The sequence below is a fragment of the Podarcis erhardii genome (genome assembly GCF_964252035.2).
Source record: "Podarcis erhardii genome assembly, chromosome: 18".
NCBI lineage: Eukaryota > Metazoa > Chordata > Lepidosauria > Squamata > Lacertidae > Podarcis > Podarcis erhardii.
The window spans coordinates 3086535-3105501 of NC_138516.1; the positions used below are offsets into that span (position 1 = coordinate 3086535).

The following is an 18967-nucleotide window of genomic DNA, read 5'->3' on the forward strand; positions in this document are numbered from 1 at the left end:
TTTAGTTGCACCTTAATTTTAATCCGTAGAGCGGAGCTTGGAAGGGACCACCGTGGCCTTGGCTGCTCTTGAAAGGCGGTTCAGTGTTGGGGGGCGGAAAAAAGGAGGTGGTCTCTCTCTCTTTCTCCCTGCACCGCTTCCTACGCCCACACATGGGGGGGCTTCACCAGTCTCATTTCTGGCTGTTGTAAGCCGTGTGCCGCTGGTTCATGGGGTTCTCGGGCGACTTCATCCACTCTTTCTTGAGGAGCTGCTTCAGCTGCGAGAGGCGCATGTTGGGGTTCTCTTGCTTCAGCCGCGGCAGCTGGACCTCCTCGAAAGCCGTGAAGGCGGCCTTCATCCGGCGCTCAGGGTGGCGGTCCAGGTCGTCGGCAACGCTGGAGGTGGGGGGGGGGGGAGAAATGAGAATCACAGAAATGGCAGAACTGCAGAGCTGGAACCAAGGATTATCTAGTTACAAGCTTAGTGGATCAGGGGAACGCTGCACATAGTATACCGTATTTTTCGCTCTATAGGATGCACTTTTCCCCCTCCAAAAATTAAGGGGAAATGTGTACGCGTCCTATAGAGCGAATGCAGGCTAAGCCCAAAGCCAGAACAGGGAGACGGAGCGCTACAAAGCCTGTCCGGGAAGCCTCAAGCTTTTGGAGTGCAGCGGGAACTCGCGCTGCGCTCCAAAGGCTTTGGGTCAGCGAAAAGAACCCGAAGCCTTTGGAGCACAGCACAAGGTCCCGCTGTGCTCCAAAGGCTTTAGGGATCTTTGAGACTGGTGGGGGGGGGAAAGCAGTGCTTCCCCCCACCGCCAGCCCCACAAGCTCAGGGGACAGAGGGAAAGCAGCGCTGCTCCCCAACCTCTTTGAAGCTTTTCCCCGAAGAGGGAGAAAGGAATGACTGGCCATGTCAGTCCCTTCTCCCTCCTGGTCGAAAAGCCCGCAGGAGCCGTGCGCTCCTTAAAGGGTGAGCGGCTCCTGTGGGCTTTTGTGGGAAATGGGGGAATTCCCCTACCTCCTGCAAAAGCAGGGAGAAGGTCTGGGAGAAGCGCACAGGCCTGTCTGCTGCTCCCCGAGCTGGGGGGGGGGGAATAATATTTTTTCCATTGATTTCCCCCTCTGAAAACTAGGTGCGCCCTATGGAGCGAAAAATACAGTAACTTGATTTCAACAAGACTTTTGACAAAGTCCCCTATGATATTCTTCAAGGAAGCTGGTGAGTTGAATGAAGGAACTGTTAGTGGGTTGATGGACCGAACCTAAAGGTAAAGGGACCCCTGGCCGTTAGGTCCAGTCGTGGCCGACTCTGGGGTTGCGGCGCTCATCTCGCTTTATTGGCCGAAGGAGCCGGCATACAGCTTCCAGGTCATGTGGCCAGCAGGACTAAGCCGCTTCTGGCGAAGCAGAGCAGCGCACAGAAAAGCCGTTTACCTTCCTGCCAGAATGGTACCTATTGATCTACTTGCACTTTGACGTGCTTTCGAACTGCTAGGTTGGCAGTTCTCATTAATGAGAGTACTCATTAACGGTTCCCCATCATTCTGGGAAAAAGTGACCAGCTGGGTGCCGTGGGGATTTGTCCTGGGCCCGTTGCTGTTCAACGTCTTTATAAACAACCTGGATGAAAGAATTGAGGGGATGCTCATCCAGTTTGCAGATGGCACCAAACTGGGAGGGGGAGCTAATGCCGCAGAAAACAGAACCGGGATTTGAAATGACCTTAACGGTTCTATGATTCTATGACTTTAATACAGGAAAGGAGATTCCGACTAAAAATCAAGAAGAACTTTCTGACATTAAGAGCTGTTTGACTGTGGAATGGACTCCCTTGGGCGGTTGTGGACTCTCCTTCATTGAAGGGAAGAGATTTAAGCAGAGCTTGGGTGGTCAGGGATTCTTTGGCTGTGATTTCTGCATTCATAGAACAGTAGCATGGGAAGGGATTCCAAGGGTCATCCAGTCCAATCCCTGGCAATGCAGGAATATCAGCTAAAGCAGGCATTCCCAACCTTCGGCCTTCCAGGTGTTTTGGACTACAATTCCCATCATCCCTGACCACTGGTCCTGTTAGCTAGGGATCATGGGAGTTGTAGGCCAAAACATCTGGAGGGCCGCAGGTTGGGGGTGCCTGAGCTAAAGCACCTGTGACGGATGCCCACCCAACCTCTGCTTAAAAACCTTCAAGGAAGGGGAAGACACAACTGTCCAAGGGAGTCCATTCCACAGTCTCAATGTTTTGCCAGAAACTTCTTTTTTTGTCATTTGAATGCATCACTTCAGACCCTACTCTCCAGATCAGCAGGTAACGAACTTGCTCAATCTTCCATGCGGCAGCCCTTTCGATATGACACCTGGCTTGAGAGCAGTACATGTGAAAAGGATCTAGGAGTCTTGGTTGACCACAAACTTGACATGAGCCAACAGTGTGACGCGGCAGCTAAAAAAGCCAATGCAATTCTGGGCTGCATCAATAGGAGTATAGCATCTAGATCAAGGGAAGTAATAGTGCCACTGTATTCTGCTCTGGTCAGACCTCACCTGGAGTACTGTGTCCAGTTCTGGGCACCACAGTTCAAGAAGGACACTGACAAACTGGAACGTGTCCAGAGGAGGGCAACCAAAATGGTCAAAGGCCTGGAAACGATGCCTTATGAGGAACGGCTAAGGGAGCTGGGCATGTTTAGCCTGGAGAAGAGGAGGTTAAGGGGTGATATGATAGCCATGTTCAAATATATAAAAGGATGTCACATAGAGGAGGGAGAAAGGTTGTTTTCTGCTGCTCCAGAGAAGCGGACACGGAGCAATGGATCCAAACTACAAGAAAGAAGATTCCACCTAAACATTAGGAAGAACTTCCTGACAGTAAGAGCTGTTTGACAGTGGAATTTGCTGCCAAGGAGTGTGGTGGAGTCTCCTTCTTTGGAGGTCTTTAAGCAGAGGCTTGACAACCATATGTCAGGAGTGCTCTGATGGTGTTTCCTGCTTGGCAGGGGGTTGGACTCGATGGCCCTTGGGGTCTCTTCCAACTCTAGCATTCTATGATTTTATTAGAAGATGGCTGTCGTATCACCTCTCATCCTTCTCTTTCTCGGAATAAATTTAGCGACTCTTCCCCAGCCAGACTCATCTCTGCCTCCTGCCTCCCTTCTCTCCTCTCCTGCTTCAATTTCCACCTCTGATTCCAGACTTCCCTTGGGGGTTCTCCCACCACTGTTCTGCATCCAGTCAGTCCATGACAGCTGCCTAGGTCTCCTCCCCTTCAGGGTTTCCCCCAAGCAATGGGAGAGTGCGCCTGCGCAAAACCAACCTCTCCTCCGCCCTTTTCATGCCTCTCCTGGTTCTGGGAGACTAGCAGGGAGGGGAGCTGGTTGCAACAGGAGGGGGAGACATCCGTGACTCTTCACCACCTGGACTCATCTCTGCCTCTTGGCCTGCCTCTTCTCCTGCTTCAGCTCCTGCCTCCGATTTTGGAGTTCTCTCTGCCACAGACTCTCCCTGCTCACTAAGCCATGTTGCCTCTTCAGCTTCTGCAACCTCCTTCTCCTCCTCCCAGTCTCGTCCTTCTCCCCCTGACCACTCATTGTCGCCCCATCTCCCCTCTCTGGTCTCTGAGCGTTCTTCCCTTGGGGGGTTCCCAGCTGCTTCCTCTCACCATTCCTCTGCGTCCAACCCATTCGTGACAGTGGGCTTCCCTTTGGTCGGCCGTCACGCATGTTCACTTTATGAAATCTGGCCCTCTTTGAAAAAAGTTTGGGCACCCCTGCTTTGGAGCATCCGACAGGCCCCTGTGAGGGCAGGATGCTGGACTAGACGGGCCCCGCTTTGTCCTCATCCAGCTGCTGCAGGACTCCTCCCAGGCTCTTAGCTCTCACATGGATTACCTGAGCACCGCAATGGCATCCTCGATGGTCCGTGCCTCTACAGCACCTTCCTCCAGGACTCTGCGGTTGATGTTCTCTTCCAAGGGCATCTCAAGGTGACTCTTCAGCTTCTCTCCTGGCAGAGAAGGGGGCAAATGGAAGCACAGGTTAGCTGGAGGCCAAGCTTTTTTTGAAAAATGCAGCAATACATTGCAGGGGACTGGACTGGACCATCCTCAGAGTCCATTCTAACGCCATCATTTTAACGCCCTGAATTCTGTCAGTCACCCTCTGCTCTGGATGTGGCTGTGGTCTAAACCACTGAGCCTCTTGGGCTTGCTCATCAGAAGGTTGTCAGTTTGAATCCCGGTGACAGGGTGAACTCCCGTTGCTCCTGCCAACCTAGCAGTTCGAAAGCACACCAGTGCAAATAGATAAATAGGTACCACTGTGGCGGGAAGGTAAACAGCGTTTCCATGCGCTCTGGTTTCCGTCACAGTGTTCCATTGTGCCAGAAGCGGTTTAATCCTGCTGGCCACATAAGCCGGAAAGCTGTATGTCTCCGGCTCCCTCGGCCTGAAAGCGCGATGAGCGTCACAACCCCATAGTCGCCTTTGATTGTACTTAACCATCCAGGGGTCCTTTACCTTTTTTCACCTGGACTCCCAGCACCCGCTAGCCCAGGCAGAGGCAAACTCCGGCCCTCCAGATGTTTGGGACTACAATTCCCATCACCCCTAGCTACCAGGACCAGTGGTCAGGGATGGTGGGAATTGTAGTCCCAAACATCCAGAGGTCCGGAGTTTGCCTATGCCTGCACTAGCCCATCGTCTCCCACTCACCGGGTTCCCCGTTCTCCTTCTGCTGCTCTTTCCGGAGCACCTCATCGATCTGCGCCCGAGTGACTTTGCCCGGGGGCAGCGGCTTGGGCGTCTTCCCCTTCAGCTTGGCATCCTCTTCTTCCAGGAGGCGCTGCAGCTCCTTCTTGCGCTCCACCTGCTCCAGGCGCCGTTTCTCGCGTTCTTCCTAAAGCGACCGGAGGGCGGGAGGGAGAGAGAGAGAAAAGAGTCTAGTCCTCAGTCTAGAGCCAGTGTGGTGTAGTGGTTAAGAGCGGTGGACTCGTAATCTGGTGAACCGGGTTCACTTCCCCGCTCCTCCACTTGCAGCTCCTGGGTGACCTTGGGCCAGTCACACTTCTCTGAAGTCTCTCAGCCCCACTCACCTCACAGAGTGTTTGTTGTGGGGGAGGAAGGGAAAAGGAGATTGTTAGCCGCTTTGAGACTCCTTCGGGTAGTGATAAAGCGGAATATCAAATCCAAACTCCTCTTCTTCTTCATGATTCTGAATGAAGGATGGAGTTGAATAGGAGCACCGTGTTCTGCCTCATACGGAGTCAGAAACTAGAGCTCAACATTGTCTACACTGGTTGGCAACAATGGCTCTCTGGGGTTTCTGACTCAGGGGTCTCTCACACCCCCAATCTGGTGATGCCTTTGGGGACTGAGTTTGGGACAACCAGAATGCAAAGTCCAGTGTTAGAAACTCCAATATATCGCTTAACCTTAAGCCTAGGTTACCATCGTCGCCACAATGGAATATCTAGGAGCCTTTTGGCAATGGATTTTATTTTATTATTATTCATTTCATTTCTATACAGTGGTACCTTGGGTTAAGTACTTAATTCGTTCCGGAGGTCCGTTCTTAACCTGAAACTGTTCTTAACCTGAAGCACCGCTTTAGCTAATGGGGCCTCCTGCTGTCGCCGCACCGCCAGGGCACAATTTCTGTTCTCATCCTGAAGCAAAGTTCTTAACCTGAAACACTATCTCTGAGTTAGTGGAGCCTGTAACCTGAAGCGTATGTAACCCAAGGTACCACTGGTATGCAACAACAGCAGCAAGAATGCTCATCACGAAGTATTGGAAGACACAAGATTTACCCACCTGGGAAGAATGGCAGATGAAGGTGATGGACTATATGGAACTGGCAGAAATGACTGGCAGAATCCGAGACCAGGGAGAAGAGTCGGTGGAAGAAGACTGGAAAAAGTTTAAAGACTATTTACAGAAATACTGTAAAATTAATGAATGTTAGAAAAATGTTGGAATGAAGTTATATGGCTTTAGTAGAAATGTTATAAGGAACTAGGTACAAATAGATTATTAGTGTATTAAAGGGAAAAATAAGATTAGAATATGTTAAGATAATTATAGGACAGAAAACAGAGGAAGATGGAAAGGAATTGCTGAAACAACTGAAGTGGAATACAAAAAGGGAGGTGTGAGGGGGTCGTTGAAACAAGTGAATGAAAGATAAGATATTGAAATTGTTTGATGTGTCTTAAATTGTTTTTGTTTTGTTTTGTTAGTTTAATGTCTTAGTGTTAGTGTTATGTAGTGTTTTTGTTTTTGTATTGTACTGTATTGTTTTGTTTAACTTTTTTTTTCTTTTGTAGTGTTTAAATTGTTGGGAAAGTAATAAATATTATTTTTTTTTAAAAAAAAAACAAGGTACCACTGTACTGCTTTCTATTTGAAACAGGGGGGGGGGACCTCAAAAGCAGGTTTTCAACACATTAAAACTTCCAATAAAAGAGGAAGAAGAGGAGTTTGGACTTGATATTCCGCTTTATCACTACCCGAAGGAGTCTCAAAGCGGCTAACAATCTCCTTTCCCTTCCTCCCCCACAACAAACACTCTGTGAGGTGAGTGGGGCTCAGAGACTTCAGAGAAGTGTAACTAGCCCAAGGTCACCCAGCAGCTGCATGTTGCAGAATCGAACCCGGTTCACCAGATTACGAGTCCATCACTCTTAACCACTACACCACACTGGCTGTAACAATCCAGAATAAAACAAATTCAGGAAAGTATTTCAGATCCTTCGGCAGGTGACATTTTGCTTTCCCTGTATTTATTTACCTACTTAATTTATAGAGCTTCCCCCTAGAGCTCTAGGAAGGCAGGGTGGTGTAAGGGTTAGAGTGTCAGACCTGGGAGATCAGGGTTCAAACCCCCACTCAGCCCTGAAGCTCACTGGGCCACCCTGGAGTCAGTCCCAGCCTCTTGGCCCACCTCACAGGGTCGTTGTAGGGATTAAGTGAGGAGGGGGGTGAACCATGTACTCCTTGGAGAAAAAGGTGGGAGATAAATGCTGACCGGGAGGGGCCAGCCAGGTGATGCCAGTCGCCAACCTGGTGCCCAGAGATCTCCACGTGGCTGTAACTGGACCCGCGCCAGTCGCAAAACGTGCCTGGGGAATTTGAGCACTACCACTGAGCTATGGCCCTCCCCCGGTGCATGGACTACAATTCCCATAACTCCCAGATAGCCTGGCTGCATGATACCAGGGAGGATGGTATCTGTAAGCCCCAAACACCTGAAGTTTGGGGAAAGCTGGCCTGTAATACAAGCCTTCCGAAATAATCAAAGACAGCAATCCATTCAACGATTCGTCAAGAAGCGCAGCTAAGCCCAAGATCAATGGCGCGGAAAGCCCAACATGCCCGTTAACACCTCCCAACTGGCCAAGGTGGTACAGAAAGCAATTTGCGCTTTGGATCTGGTCAATAGCAATCAACAAATCCAAAAGCCCATGAGATGCATTAAGACCAGGAGTCAATAAGACCAGAGACTCTTTCGAATTGGAAAAGCCGTGTCTCAAAGCGCCCCTCCCCATGCATTTCGCCCAGATTAGCCATCAGATCATTTAACATTTGAAGATTCAGAGCAGATGAAAGAAAGGTCTTCCCCTCTGTGGCGGAGAGTAGAACTGTGGAACTCACCGCCACAGGAGGAAGTGAAGACCATGACTTTCAGAACTGCAGGAGGAGCAAGGAAGAGAGGAAAGGAGTTCAGGGATATTTTTTTTAAAAAAACCAAAAACAATAGCTGTGTGCCCTTGTTTTTTATATTATTATTATTATTATTATTATTATTATTATTATTATTATACTGCTCTACACCAGCAGGTCTCAGGGAGGTTCACAATATAAAATCACATAGTAATAATATAATAATAACAACAATAATTTATTATTTATACCCCACCCATCTGGCTGGGCTTCCCCAGCCACTCTGGGCAGCTTCCAACAGAATATTAAAATACGGTAATGCATCAAACATTAAAAGCTTCCCTAAACAGGGCTGCCTTCAGATGGTAGTTCTCTCTGACATCTGGTGGGAGGGTGTTCCACAGGACGGGCGCCACCACCGAGAAGGCCCTCTGCCTGGTTCCCTGTAACTTGGTTTCTTGCAGTGAGGGAACCGCCAGAAGGCCCTCTGCGCTGGACCTCAGTGTCTGGGTAGAACGATGGGGGTGGAGACGCTCCTTCAGATATACAAACAAAATCATATCTATCTATCTATCTATCTATCTTATAATACAAACAATTTGATCGCTTTACATGGTATTTGTAGTTTTGTATGTTTCATTTTATGGTATTTGTAGTTTTGTATATTTCATTTTATGCAGGGTGATTTGCCATTATTTTTTATTGATTATAGTTTAGCAATTCTTTATTGTAACTGTTAGGTGCAATTTGCTTAAGCGTTATTTATTAATACGTATTTAATGTTAGCGCTTACAATTATACTCTAATGGATGATGGGATAATGCATAACTTGATATACAGCAAGTTGTGGGGGTTTTTGAAGTTATGTTTTTATTATGACTTTCTTTCTGTATTAGATCTATGGTCTGCCTGAAACCCCGGAGAGCTGCTGGCAGTCAGTGTGGGCAATACTGGGCTAGACAGATGCCAATGGATCTGGCTCAAGGTGAGGCAGCTGGCCTTATAGGTTCGCATCCCATTAAAGATTTGAGAATGTCTCAAAACGGCATCGTGCTCAAACTTAATGGCGGAGGAGAAATTGGCTGTTCTGGCCGAATCCTCACCAGAAAGGGGAAGGTGCTCTTGCATAATAAATAATAATAATAATAATATTTTTTTATATATCCCGCCCTCCACAGCCAAAGCCGGGCTCAGAGTGGCTAACATCAAATGTATAACACGTTAACAAAAAATCAGACAATCAATTAAAATACATCCTCAAATCAGATCAGGATCAGAATAAAATCCAATCAGATGGCAACCCGCAGATTAGCGTTGGGGACCTTCAATGCTCACCAGGCCCAACTGTTTGTGCTGAACTTATATGGGCCTGTGAGAAAAAATTGGGAGGCCACTTTCATGCAAGTTCTTATGAAAGGGGAGAGTCAGGCTGCGCCGTGACCAAAGGCCTGGCAGAACAGCTCCGTCTTGCAGGCCCTGCAGAAAGATGTCAAGTCCTACAGGGCCCTAGTCTCTTGTGACAGAGCGTTCCACCAAGTCGGGGCCAGTACTGAAAAGGCCCTGGCTCTGGTTGAGGCCAGCCTAACCTCCCTGTGGCCTGGGACCTTCAGGATGTTTTTGTTTGAAGACCGTAAGTTCCTCTGTGGGACATACCAGGAGAGGCGGTCCCGTAGGTACAAGGGTCCTTGGCACTATAGGGCTTTAAAGGTTAAAACCAGCACCTTAAACCTGATCCTGTACTCCACCGGGAGCCAGTGCAGCTGGTATAGCACCGGGTGAATGTGATCCCACGGTGAGGACCCCGTAAGGAGTCTCGCTGCGGCATTCTGCACCCGCTGGAGTTTCTGGGTCAGTCTCAAGGGCAGCCCCACGTAGAGCGAGTTACAATAATCCAGTCTGGAGGTGACTGTCGCGTGGATCACAGTGGCTAGGAAGCAGAGAGCGCGAGATCACGGAATTATAGAGCTCAAAGGGACCCCCAAAGCCATCTAGTCCAACCTCCTGCCACACAGAAGATGAAAGTGTTGGGGGCAGGGAGGGAGAGAGAGGATGGAAACAGACAGAGAACACTCTGCATCCAGCGGGTTCGTGTCACCATGGAAGCACGATCAAATTAACCCAGGTGGTCGGATCCAAAGGATGCGTCCCGCCCCAGGGGACAGGTCGATGTCACGGAGATGCAGGGCTGAAACCGGAACCTCGCCGAGACGGAGCAACTGGTCTGGCGCAGTTTCAAGGCTCCCAAATTACGGAGGTTCCTTTAATTAAGCTCTCTGGTCCTCCCCCTTGGGACCTTTTACATGTAAAGCAAGCATCCTTGCCGCCCCTTTCTCCCCTCGCCACCCCACAAAAGGGAAACGAGACACTATAGGATTCATCCAAAGAGACAGAAGAGAGGGACAAACCTGTTCTGTGATCTCTCAAACCAGCTAGAGAGATTTATCCATTGCTGCCGCCTCCTGGGCAGAAGGGAGAAGTGCCCCTTCGCCGAATAGAGCGTGAAAGGTGTTGTGTGCCTGCTCTAGAAGACTCCAGTGTCTACCCAAGTAACAGACTATTGGGTCACCTGGCTCACCTATTGGCTAGCACTGGTTGGCACCAGCAGGTGCTGGGGGGGGGGGTTGGGGGGTTTCTGACTCGGGGGAGTCTTCCCCAGCCCTTCCAGGAGATGCCACTGCAGAATGAACCTGGGGGCTCCTGCAGGTTCTCTGCCCCCCGAGCTGCGTCCCATCCCCAAAAGATAAAACAAGATTCTATCTAGTCCTCATGGTTATAATAATTTATAATGGGGACCTGCCTAAGCTAGATGGCTTTCAGGCAAAATTTCTACGATCTCTGCTGCAGGTACCCAACTGTGTCCCCAACTCCATACTTCTGTTAAAGGTAAAGGTAAAGGGACCCCTGACCATTAGGTCCAGTCTGGGGTTGCGGCACTCATCTTGCTTTATTGGCTGAGACCTTTCACACACCCAAAGGAGGCACTCTACCTGTGAGTTACAGGTCTTGGCTAGGGCATTAAAGGAGGGACAGTACTTCTGGTGGGGGACATGTTGTGCTCCTCCTGGGGTCGTTTGCCCACCTGCACTCAGCATTCACCTGTGGCTCCTGGAAGCTGCCAGGAGGCGACAGCAGCCACAATCCCAGAATGGCTCTGACTGGCCAGCTGAACCAGGTGAGGGGAGCTGATGGGTCTCAGACCCTCGGCGAGTTAGGGGCTTCCCCTGCATGTGAAGACAGGCTCTGGTGGACGGAATGGACAAGACCAAGAGTGGGCCACAAGGTCAAGAAGGCGGTTTCTGCCCGTGCTGTAGAGGGAAGTGAAGGGCCGGTGGAGCTTGTCTCCTATCTAGGAGAAGGAAAACTGTGACCCCAAATCTCTGCTGCCTTGTGGGATGTATTTGGGAAAAGAAAAGGCCCAGGAGAAAACCCTACACAAATCCACAGTGGAGACCCTAAGGTGGTTGGATGGCGCCTTGACCGCCTCCTTCTGGCAAATCCTGCAGCCAAGCTGGTGCCAAACATCTTGCTCTGCTTTCCTTTGGACCCCATCAGTGAGGCTGAGAGGGGGGTCTTAATGTCTGTGCAGCCCAGGACACACCCACCCACCCACGGTCCAGGCTTTGTCGCCCCAGGAAGGCCACTTCAGTGCTGCTAGCCCGGCAAAAACAACACAGGAGGCAGCAGTCACAGGCTTCAGGTGAAGAAAGGGTGACACACCCCAGGTCGGATCCTGCCCTTCCAGATTCCTGGGAGGTGATTAAGCCCTGAAGTGCTCAGAAGGAGGACGTCAGCCCGGTCAGAAGAGTCACAAAACCACATTATTTGTCTCAGGTTGGGCAATTCAGAGAGTGTCTGGTCTGCTTAAGAATGCCAGAGGATGCCCACCGACTCCAAGTTTGCCAATGATGGAGTGGAGATTCGAACTCTGATCTTCCGGGTCCTACTCCAGCACTCTCACCACCCCACTTCTGCCATGGGGCAACTCTAAAAATCTAGTCGGTAAATAAATAAGGGGAAGGCAAAATGCCAATTAAAGAAGGATCTTAAAGATTCTTGAAGCCCGGATTTGTTTTATTCTGATTTGTTGTTTGAATGTGTTGTCAACTGTTTTGAGGTCTCCCCCCCCACCTTTAAAGTGGTGCATGCTCTGGTTATCTCCCGCTTGGACTACTGCAATGAGCTCTATGTGCGGCTACCTTTGAAGGTGACCTGGAATCTACACTAATCCAGAATGTGGAAGCTAGACTGGTGACTGGGAGTGGTCGCCAGGACCATATATTGAAAGACCTACATTGGCTCCCAGTACATTTCCGAGCATATTTCAAAGTGTTGGTGCTGACCTTTAAAGCCCTAAACGGCCTCAAAGGCCCAGTATATCTGAAGGAGCATCTCCACCCCCATCGTTCTGCCTGGACACTGAGGTCCAGCTCCAAGGGCCTTCTGGCGGTTCCCTCCCTGCGAGAAGTGAGGTTACAGGGAACCAGGCAGAGGGCCTTCTCGGTGGTGGCGCCCGCCCTGTGGAACGCCCTCCCATCAGATGTCAAAGAGACCAACAACTACCAGACTTTTAGAAGACGTCTGAAGGCAGCCCTGTTCAGGGAAGCTTTTAATGTTTGATGCATTACTGTATTTTAATTTTTGTTGGAAGCCACCCAGAGTGGCTGGGGAAGCCCAGCCAGATGGGTGGTGTATAAATAATAAATTGTTGTTGTTGTTGTTGTTGTTGTTGTTGTTGTTGTTATCATCATCATCATCATCATTATTGCAGTATAGAAATGAAGCGAATAAGAACCATAATCATTATAAGGTTCAATGTAAAAAAAGAAGAACTTGTTGTGGGTTCTTGGGTTTGTTTTTATGATGTATTTTGTGTTTTCATTTTGCGGTTTTCTGCTGCAGCCGCAGGTATAGGGCGGCATACAATTTTAACAAATAATAACAAAACAATAACGAACATTTTCATTCCTATGCCGCTTTGTATTTTAAAGAAAAACAATAACCCTGAAGCAGTTGGCAACACTTGAAAACATCAAATCAAACCATTTGGAACGAAACGAATTCAAGCTTATATTTCAGAGCCTTCTCTCAGCGGCGTTTGGCTTTGCCCGTATTTATTTCCTGACTTAATTTTTACAGCTAATTTAATAAATAAAATTAATCAACAAATCAAAAAGGCGCCTAGACATTCTGCTGTGGCCACCGCAAGCTCGGTTTAAGGTGCATATACGTTTGAGTTTCTAAGGCAGCTCACTCTGCTCCTCTTCCCGTTGCAACCTGGCAGAGAATTTTTGGGGGGACCCCCGTCCCGCCACCTTCCGGCCAGCCCCTCCCCGCTCACCTTCCTCTGCTCCTTCCTCATGACGTGTTTGTCCTCGTCTTTCCAGAAGGCATCCTCCAGCTCTTTTTGCTTCTTGGCATCAGCTGCGGCCTTGGCCTCCGCCTTTCTCGCCCGGGCGGCTGCCGACTTGGTGTTCTCCCCTTGGAACTTTTTGGGCATCCCTCAGGGTCCTCTGGCCTGGCCGGGGGCAAAAGAGAGGGGTTCACAAATGTGATTTTTGTTTTATTTGCAATTTTGCACTCGGAGCGACCTGCGCCGTAAAAGCAAAAGCCACGGAGATGTTAGGTAAGGTAAATGGACCCCTGACCATTAGGTCCAGTCGTGGCCGACTCTGGGGTTGCGGCGCTCATCTCGCTTTATTGGCCGAGGGAGCCGGCGTACAGCTTCCGGGTCATGTGGCCAGCAGGAATAAGCCGCTTCTGGCAAACCAGAGCAGAGCACGGAAACGGAGTTTACCTTCCCGCCAGAGCGGTACCTATTTATCTACTTGCACTTTGACGTGCTTTCGAACTGCTAGGTTGGCAGGAGCAGGGACCGAGCAACGGGAACTCACCCCGTCATTGCGGGGATTCTGCAATGCAGAAATCTCAGCTCATGCCTCCATGACAGGTGGCCATCTAACCTCTGCTTAAAAACCTCTGAGGAAGGTGTAACTATAGTTACAGGCTGCATACACACCCCATATTTGAGGCACTGGATCCCACACACCCCGCCTCCCCTCCCCGAATCATTTGAAAAGGTCTTTGGGAAGTGGAACCACTTAACGGTTTTCTCTGCTTGTGGCAGCCACTGTAACCAGCAAATCAGAGGGCTGGGGCCCCAAGGGTCATCCAGTCCAACCCCCCCTGTAATGCAGGAATCTCAGCTCATGCCTCCATGACAGCTGGCCATCTAACCTCTGCTTAAAAACCTTCGAGGAAGGTGATTTGCTGTGTGGCTTTAAATTTTATTTTTTACAGACACGCCATGGGCCACCAGTGATCTCCAGACCACAATTTTGGGACCTCTGATCTAAAGCACACGACTTTGCTCCAAGGATTCCTTGCATTTTAACCTGTATTTTATAAATATTTTTTATTTTTATTATTATTGTTATTATATATAAAATATATAGCGCACTTCATCGAAAGATCTCAGCGCAGTTCACAGTATAAAATGCAAGATAAAAGACAAGTAAATAATTAAACCCAAACAATTTTATGGCGTGTCTGTACGCAGCTACAGTTTGTGTGTAATAATGCTAAAAAATCTTGCAACACTGCTATATACATAGTTCAGGGGCGTGCAAACTATTATCCTGGAGGACCTGCATGCAAACATGGTAAAGCAACTTATTTCCAAAGACTAGACAATGGAAAGTGACCCCCAGGCGATTAAAAATAAAACTAAAAAAATTCTCTAAATCACAATTAGGGGATTAAAAACAAAACTAAGGTGAGGTAGGTAGACTGCTAGAATTAAAGAAAAAAATGAGGAAAATATGCTTTAAGAAGGGAAATATTTTGTGGGTTATTTAAAAATATATATTGTGGTCATGTTAAAACGTGTGCATGACTTGAAGCATAGCAACAGATGAGAAATAGTAGTTTAATAAGTTTGAATTAATGTATATAAAGGGTAAAATATAAGTAACACAGCAGCTTTATCCAGTAAGGAAAGAACACCATGGAAGGGGTGGCTGGGAAGTCAACGGAGAGGAGAGATTTGTTCTGAGTGTTGCCTAAAAGAATTTGCAAAATCTGATAATTCAGTAACAAAAAAATCAAAATTTAAGAGCTGTATGCAAAAGTATGCTGAAACGAAGAAAGCAAAAGCCAAGCACACAAGAGCACTTTCACAATTAATAACAATAATAATAACAATAACAACAACAACAACAACAATAATAATAATAATAATAATGTGAGTTACAGATAGGCAGCCGTGTTTGTCTGCCATAGTCAAAACAAAAAATTCCTTCCAGTAGCACCTTAAAGACCAACTAAGTTAGTTCTAGCTATGAGCATAATACCTAGGTATAATATTAATGATAATACCTAGGTATAATAATAATACCTAGGTATATATTATACCTGGGTATAATATAATATAATATAATATAATATAATATAATATAATATAATATAATATAATATAATAATACCTAGGTATAATATTATAATATTAATGAGGTATAATAATGTGATTAGAGGATACAGCTGGTACGAAGTAACCAAAGGGCTCGATTTATTTATTTTTAAAGGGCACATTTTATTCAATGGTGGGGGATTAATAAGAAGAGCTAATAAAATGCATTGCAAGGCTGGAGCTATTTCTTTTCCTCTCTCTCTCCTCCTTCCCCTTTCTCTCTTTCCACCCCATGAAGGCAGCCCCTTGCCCCATAATAAGAAGGGGAAGGGGGGTCTCGCAATCCCCTGCCATCCTGCCCCACCCAACCCTCCCCTTACCTGCCGCCTCCACCTCCGGCCGTCGCAGCCTTTGTCCGTCACGCCCCCGCCCCCCTTTTCGAAAGCCACCCCTCCATGGGGCGCGGAAAAGGGGGAGGGAATAGTCTCGCCGCCGCCGCCGCCATTTTTGTTGAGGGCGGTTTCCATGTTTGTTGAGGGCAAAGCCAGCATTTCCCCTCCCCTCCATTCCCCATTTTTTTTTGTTCCCTTGCCTTTTCTTCGCTTCCTCACGGCAGACCGTAGGGCCAGTGATGTGTGGGGAAGGGAAAGAAAGAAACGGCCCCCCCTTTCTCCACTTCTTCAGCAGCATTTCGAATTAATGTTGCCCAATACAAAGATGGCGTCGGCCACGACACGGAAGTGCCCGGGAGCAAAAGGGAGAAGTATGCCCACTACTAAGATGGCCGCTGGCTCCTTACGTGAAAGCGTGACCGGTTCCGAGATGGCGCCTGCTCTCACACTCTATGGGCTTTTCTTAGCTCTATGGGTGAATCCAAGATGGCCGCGGGACCTCGCCCGAAGCAAACATGGCGGCAACCGCCTTCACGCTGCCCTTTGCCATGATGGCCGACCCGTCGCCTTGGAAACGGCTGTACCAGCTTGTCTTAGGGCCTAAGAAGCTTTGTGTAAGTTTTTATGTTGTGTTAAATGTAATGTTTTTCTTTTGTGTTTTTGTCTGTGTGTTATAAGAGAAAACTAATAAACTTTTTTTTTTGGGGGGGGAGAAGCTTTGTGTAAGGGCAGCGCCCGCCACAAAGATGGCGGATTCGGCTACACAAACCACATTGGTTTATTATGATTTTCAAAAGTCTCGTTTTTTGTTTGTTTTTTAAAGGCAAACCCGAGACCGCAGGAAAAAGAAAACAGGGCGAAAGCAAGGAAGGTTTGGGGCTCAGTAATGGAAAGCAGCCCCCAGCATTGGCAATACTAACAGACTGCAATCCTGCATGTTGCAGCTGGACCCAAATGGGTCTTACTTCTGAGTAGTCACGCACAGGGATTGCATTGCAAGGCTGCAACCTTCAATGCACTTTTGGTTGCAATCTTAGGACAGCTTATGAGGTTTAGCTAATTGGTCCCCCCCTTAAAAAAAAAATTAACAATTTCCCCAACCCAATCATCTAAATTTATGAAGGTGTGGGAAAAGGTCTGAGAGACCAGTTTAATTTCAGGTACTTTGTCCTCCGTCACATCCCTGCAAACCTCAGCACGTTTGCAAGAATAATATAACAACGAACAAAGTTCAAATCTCAAATTATCCTAATTTGCAAACCGAAACCACATACACATCTCCATTCGCTGCTCAACTCAAATTCCAAACTACGGATCTTCAGACTGCAATCCTTAATAATAAAATAATAATGATGGTGATTGTTGTTGTTATTTTATTTATTTGTACCCCTCCCATCTGACTGGGTTGCCCTAGGTACTTTGGGCAGCTTCCAACATTTATAAAAACATAATTAAAAAGCTTCCCTATACGTATTTACCCGGGTTAGTGGATCTTCCATCATTACACATCCACTAAATAAATAAGTGACTCGGTAGGTTTCTGCCTCCCACCAAATCCGCCTCCTTATTCTGGCTAATAATAACAGTTTTAATAATAATTTTATTATTTCTATATGGCTTGTCTGCCTGAGTTGCCCCAGTGGGATGTCCAGTCTTGCTCATGTATTTGAATTGCTGACCAGTTTGCAGTTCCCCACAATTCCTTGCAACACCTTCCAGCAGCCATTTTCTGCCCTCCTGTTCCAGCCCAAGACATTTCGGCGCCTGAGGCTGAAGGGAGATGGGAATGGTTTCTCTCAATATTCTCTGTTTTCCCTCAATATTCTCTGTACCTTGTACTTTGTACCTAAGAAGGGTTTCTCTCAAATATTATCTGCAGTAAATTCCTGTGCTAATCCTGTGCTAATCCTACTTCTGCAAATTGTGATCAGACAGTTAGCACACAGCCAGTGACTGTTTGCTAAATTTGTCTGGCAGGTCAGGAGTCCATTTCCTGCCTTGTTAGCTTGCAAGAGAATTGCAGCTGCTTGCAAAATTAACCAGCCTTGTGTTTCCTGCCTTGCGCTAAGTAATGCAAAAATAAGAAAAGGCACGTACAAGCAGAAGGGGAGGGGGAAGTGCTTAGCCAGCAGAAAGATAGGAATGTTTAGCAAGCAGTATAAATGTGTTTAGCAAGCAATATAGATGTGCCATATAAGGGAATAAGTTGAACATTTGCCAGCTGATTGGGAAAGTCTGGAGAAGGTATGGGAGGGGGGAGAGTGCTCAGAAAAGTATAAGAAAGTCTGCTGAAGTGTCTTGCGACACAGCCAGTCTTTCAGGAGGTATCCTGCTGGTTGTCTCTGTGCACAGATTGCAATAAACTCTTTTCTCCGAAGAAGAATCTTTCCTGGTGCTTTTTGCTCTCTCTCTTCGGCACTGGGGACGCGGGCAAACGATTCCCTGGCAGGACAAGGTTCAGGCTACAAGGCACACCACAAAATATGTGTGGAAAGATCTACATCAGGAACGAGGCACCAGGGGATAGAGATCTTCTGTTGCCCCTATGGATCCTGCCGCCCGAAGCAGTCGCCTTGCCATGCCTCATGAGAGGGCCGGCACTGAGCCATGCAGTAGGAACAAAGCCTGCTGCAAAGTTTCTTCCTTCTTCCTAGCTATTCCTTTTCAAGAGAGGAATTAGCCCAAGTGCCTAGAACGGTGTGCCGATAACACCGGGGTTGGGCTGGATGACCCTTGAGGTCCCTTTCAATTCTACCATTCTAGGATTCTATGACTGCCCTCCTATTGATGCACAATGTTAGGCTGGGTCTAAAAATATTGGTTGTCAGGAGATAAAAGGGGCCCACCCACAACTACGAGGCTGCCATTTAATTTTTATAAGAAATAAACAGAAAATTTCAAAAAACACCTAAGTGGGAAAAGGTACAATTAAAATTTGTGCGAAATGAATGTCTTTTTTAAAAGTACTCACAATGTACATATATTGTACATCTGACCCCCTTCTTTCTATGGGACCCTGTATATAAGTGACCTCCTTGGCTCTTATTTATGGGACCAGCATGGGTGGCCGGGCCTGGTGAACTTTTAATTCCTTACCCGTACGGTTATGATTCGTGGGTTCCCACTTAATTTTATTTTGATTTAAAATGTGATTTGAATTGCATTTTAAACTAATCATTTGATTTTGTGTTTTTAATGTATTATATATTTGGTGTTAGCTGCACTGAGCCCGGTCTCGGCTGTGGAGGGCGGGGTATAAATTAATAATAATAATAATAATAATAATATTAAATACAGGTGGTTATAAATTATTTTTTAAAATTAATATTAAATAAATGGTGGATATTTTTAAATAGTTTGCTAGTGAATGAACATTTTACACATTAACAGGTAGTTCAAAACCGTACTATATTCCATGCAGTCAACTATAATAAGAGCAATTGTTTGAATTCACTAGATGACTGGGCAAATAGATAATATTTTTTAATGTTTAAGGGGGCCGACTGGCTATTGGGCAAGTTGACACCCT

General features: G+C 47.4%; 1 protein-coding gene across 1 annotated transcript; it reads right to left on the reverse strand.

Annotated features, from left to right (window-relative positions):
* On the reverse strand, positions 1-15536 carry CCDC124 (coiled-coil domain containing 124). Its single transcript, XM_081846463.1, has 5 exons — positions 15427-15536; positions 12980-13156; positions 4693-4876; positions 3872-3986; positions 1-377 (listed from the first exon to the last, which is right to left on the reverse strand). Exons 2-5 carry the CDS (start codon positions 13136-13138, stop codon positions 173-175), a joined length of 663 nt encoding a protein of 220 aa, XP_081702589.1. The 5' UTR covers positions 13139-13156; positions 15427-15536; the 3' UTR covers positions 1-172.
* Positions 15537-18967: the final 3431 nt, after the last annotated feature.

Bases quoted from the DNA above. Each gene is read 5' to 3' on its own strand.
- CCDC124 (XM_081846463.1), bottom strand. From the start codon at position 13,138: ATGCCCAAAAAGTTCCAAGGGGAGAACACCAAGTCGGCAGCCGCCCGG. The intron at 4,877-12,979 runs GTGAGCGGGGAG...CGGTCGCTTTAG, and splicing joins TGAGGAAGGAGCAGAGGAAG to GAAGAACGCGAGAAACGGCG. The intron at 3,987-4,692 runs GTGAGTGGGAGA...CTTCTCTGCCAG, and splicing joins GAAGGAGAACGGGGAACCCG to GAGAGAAGCTGAAGAGTCAC.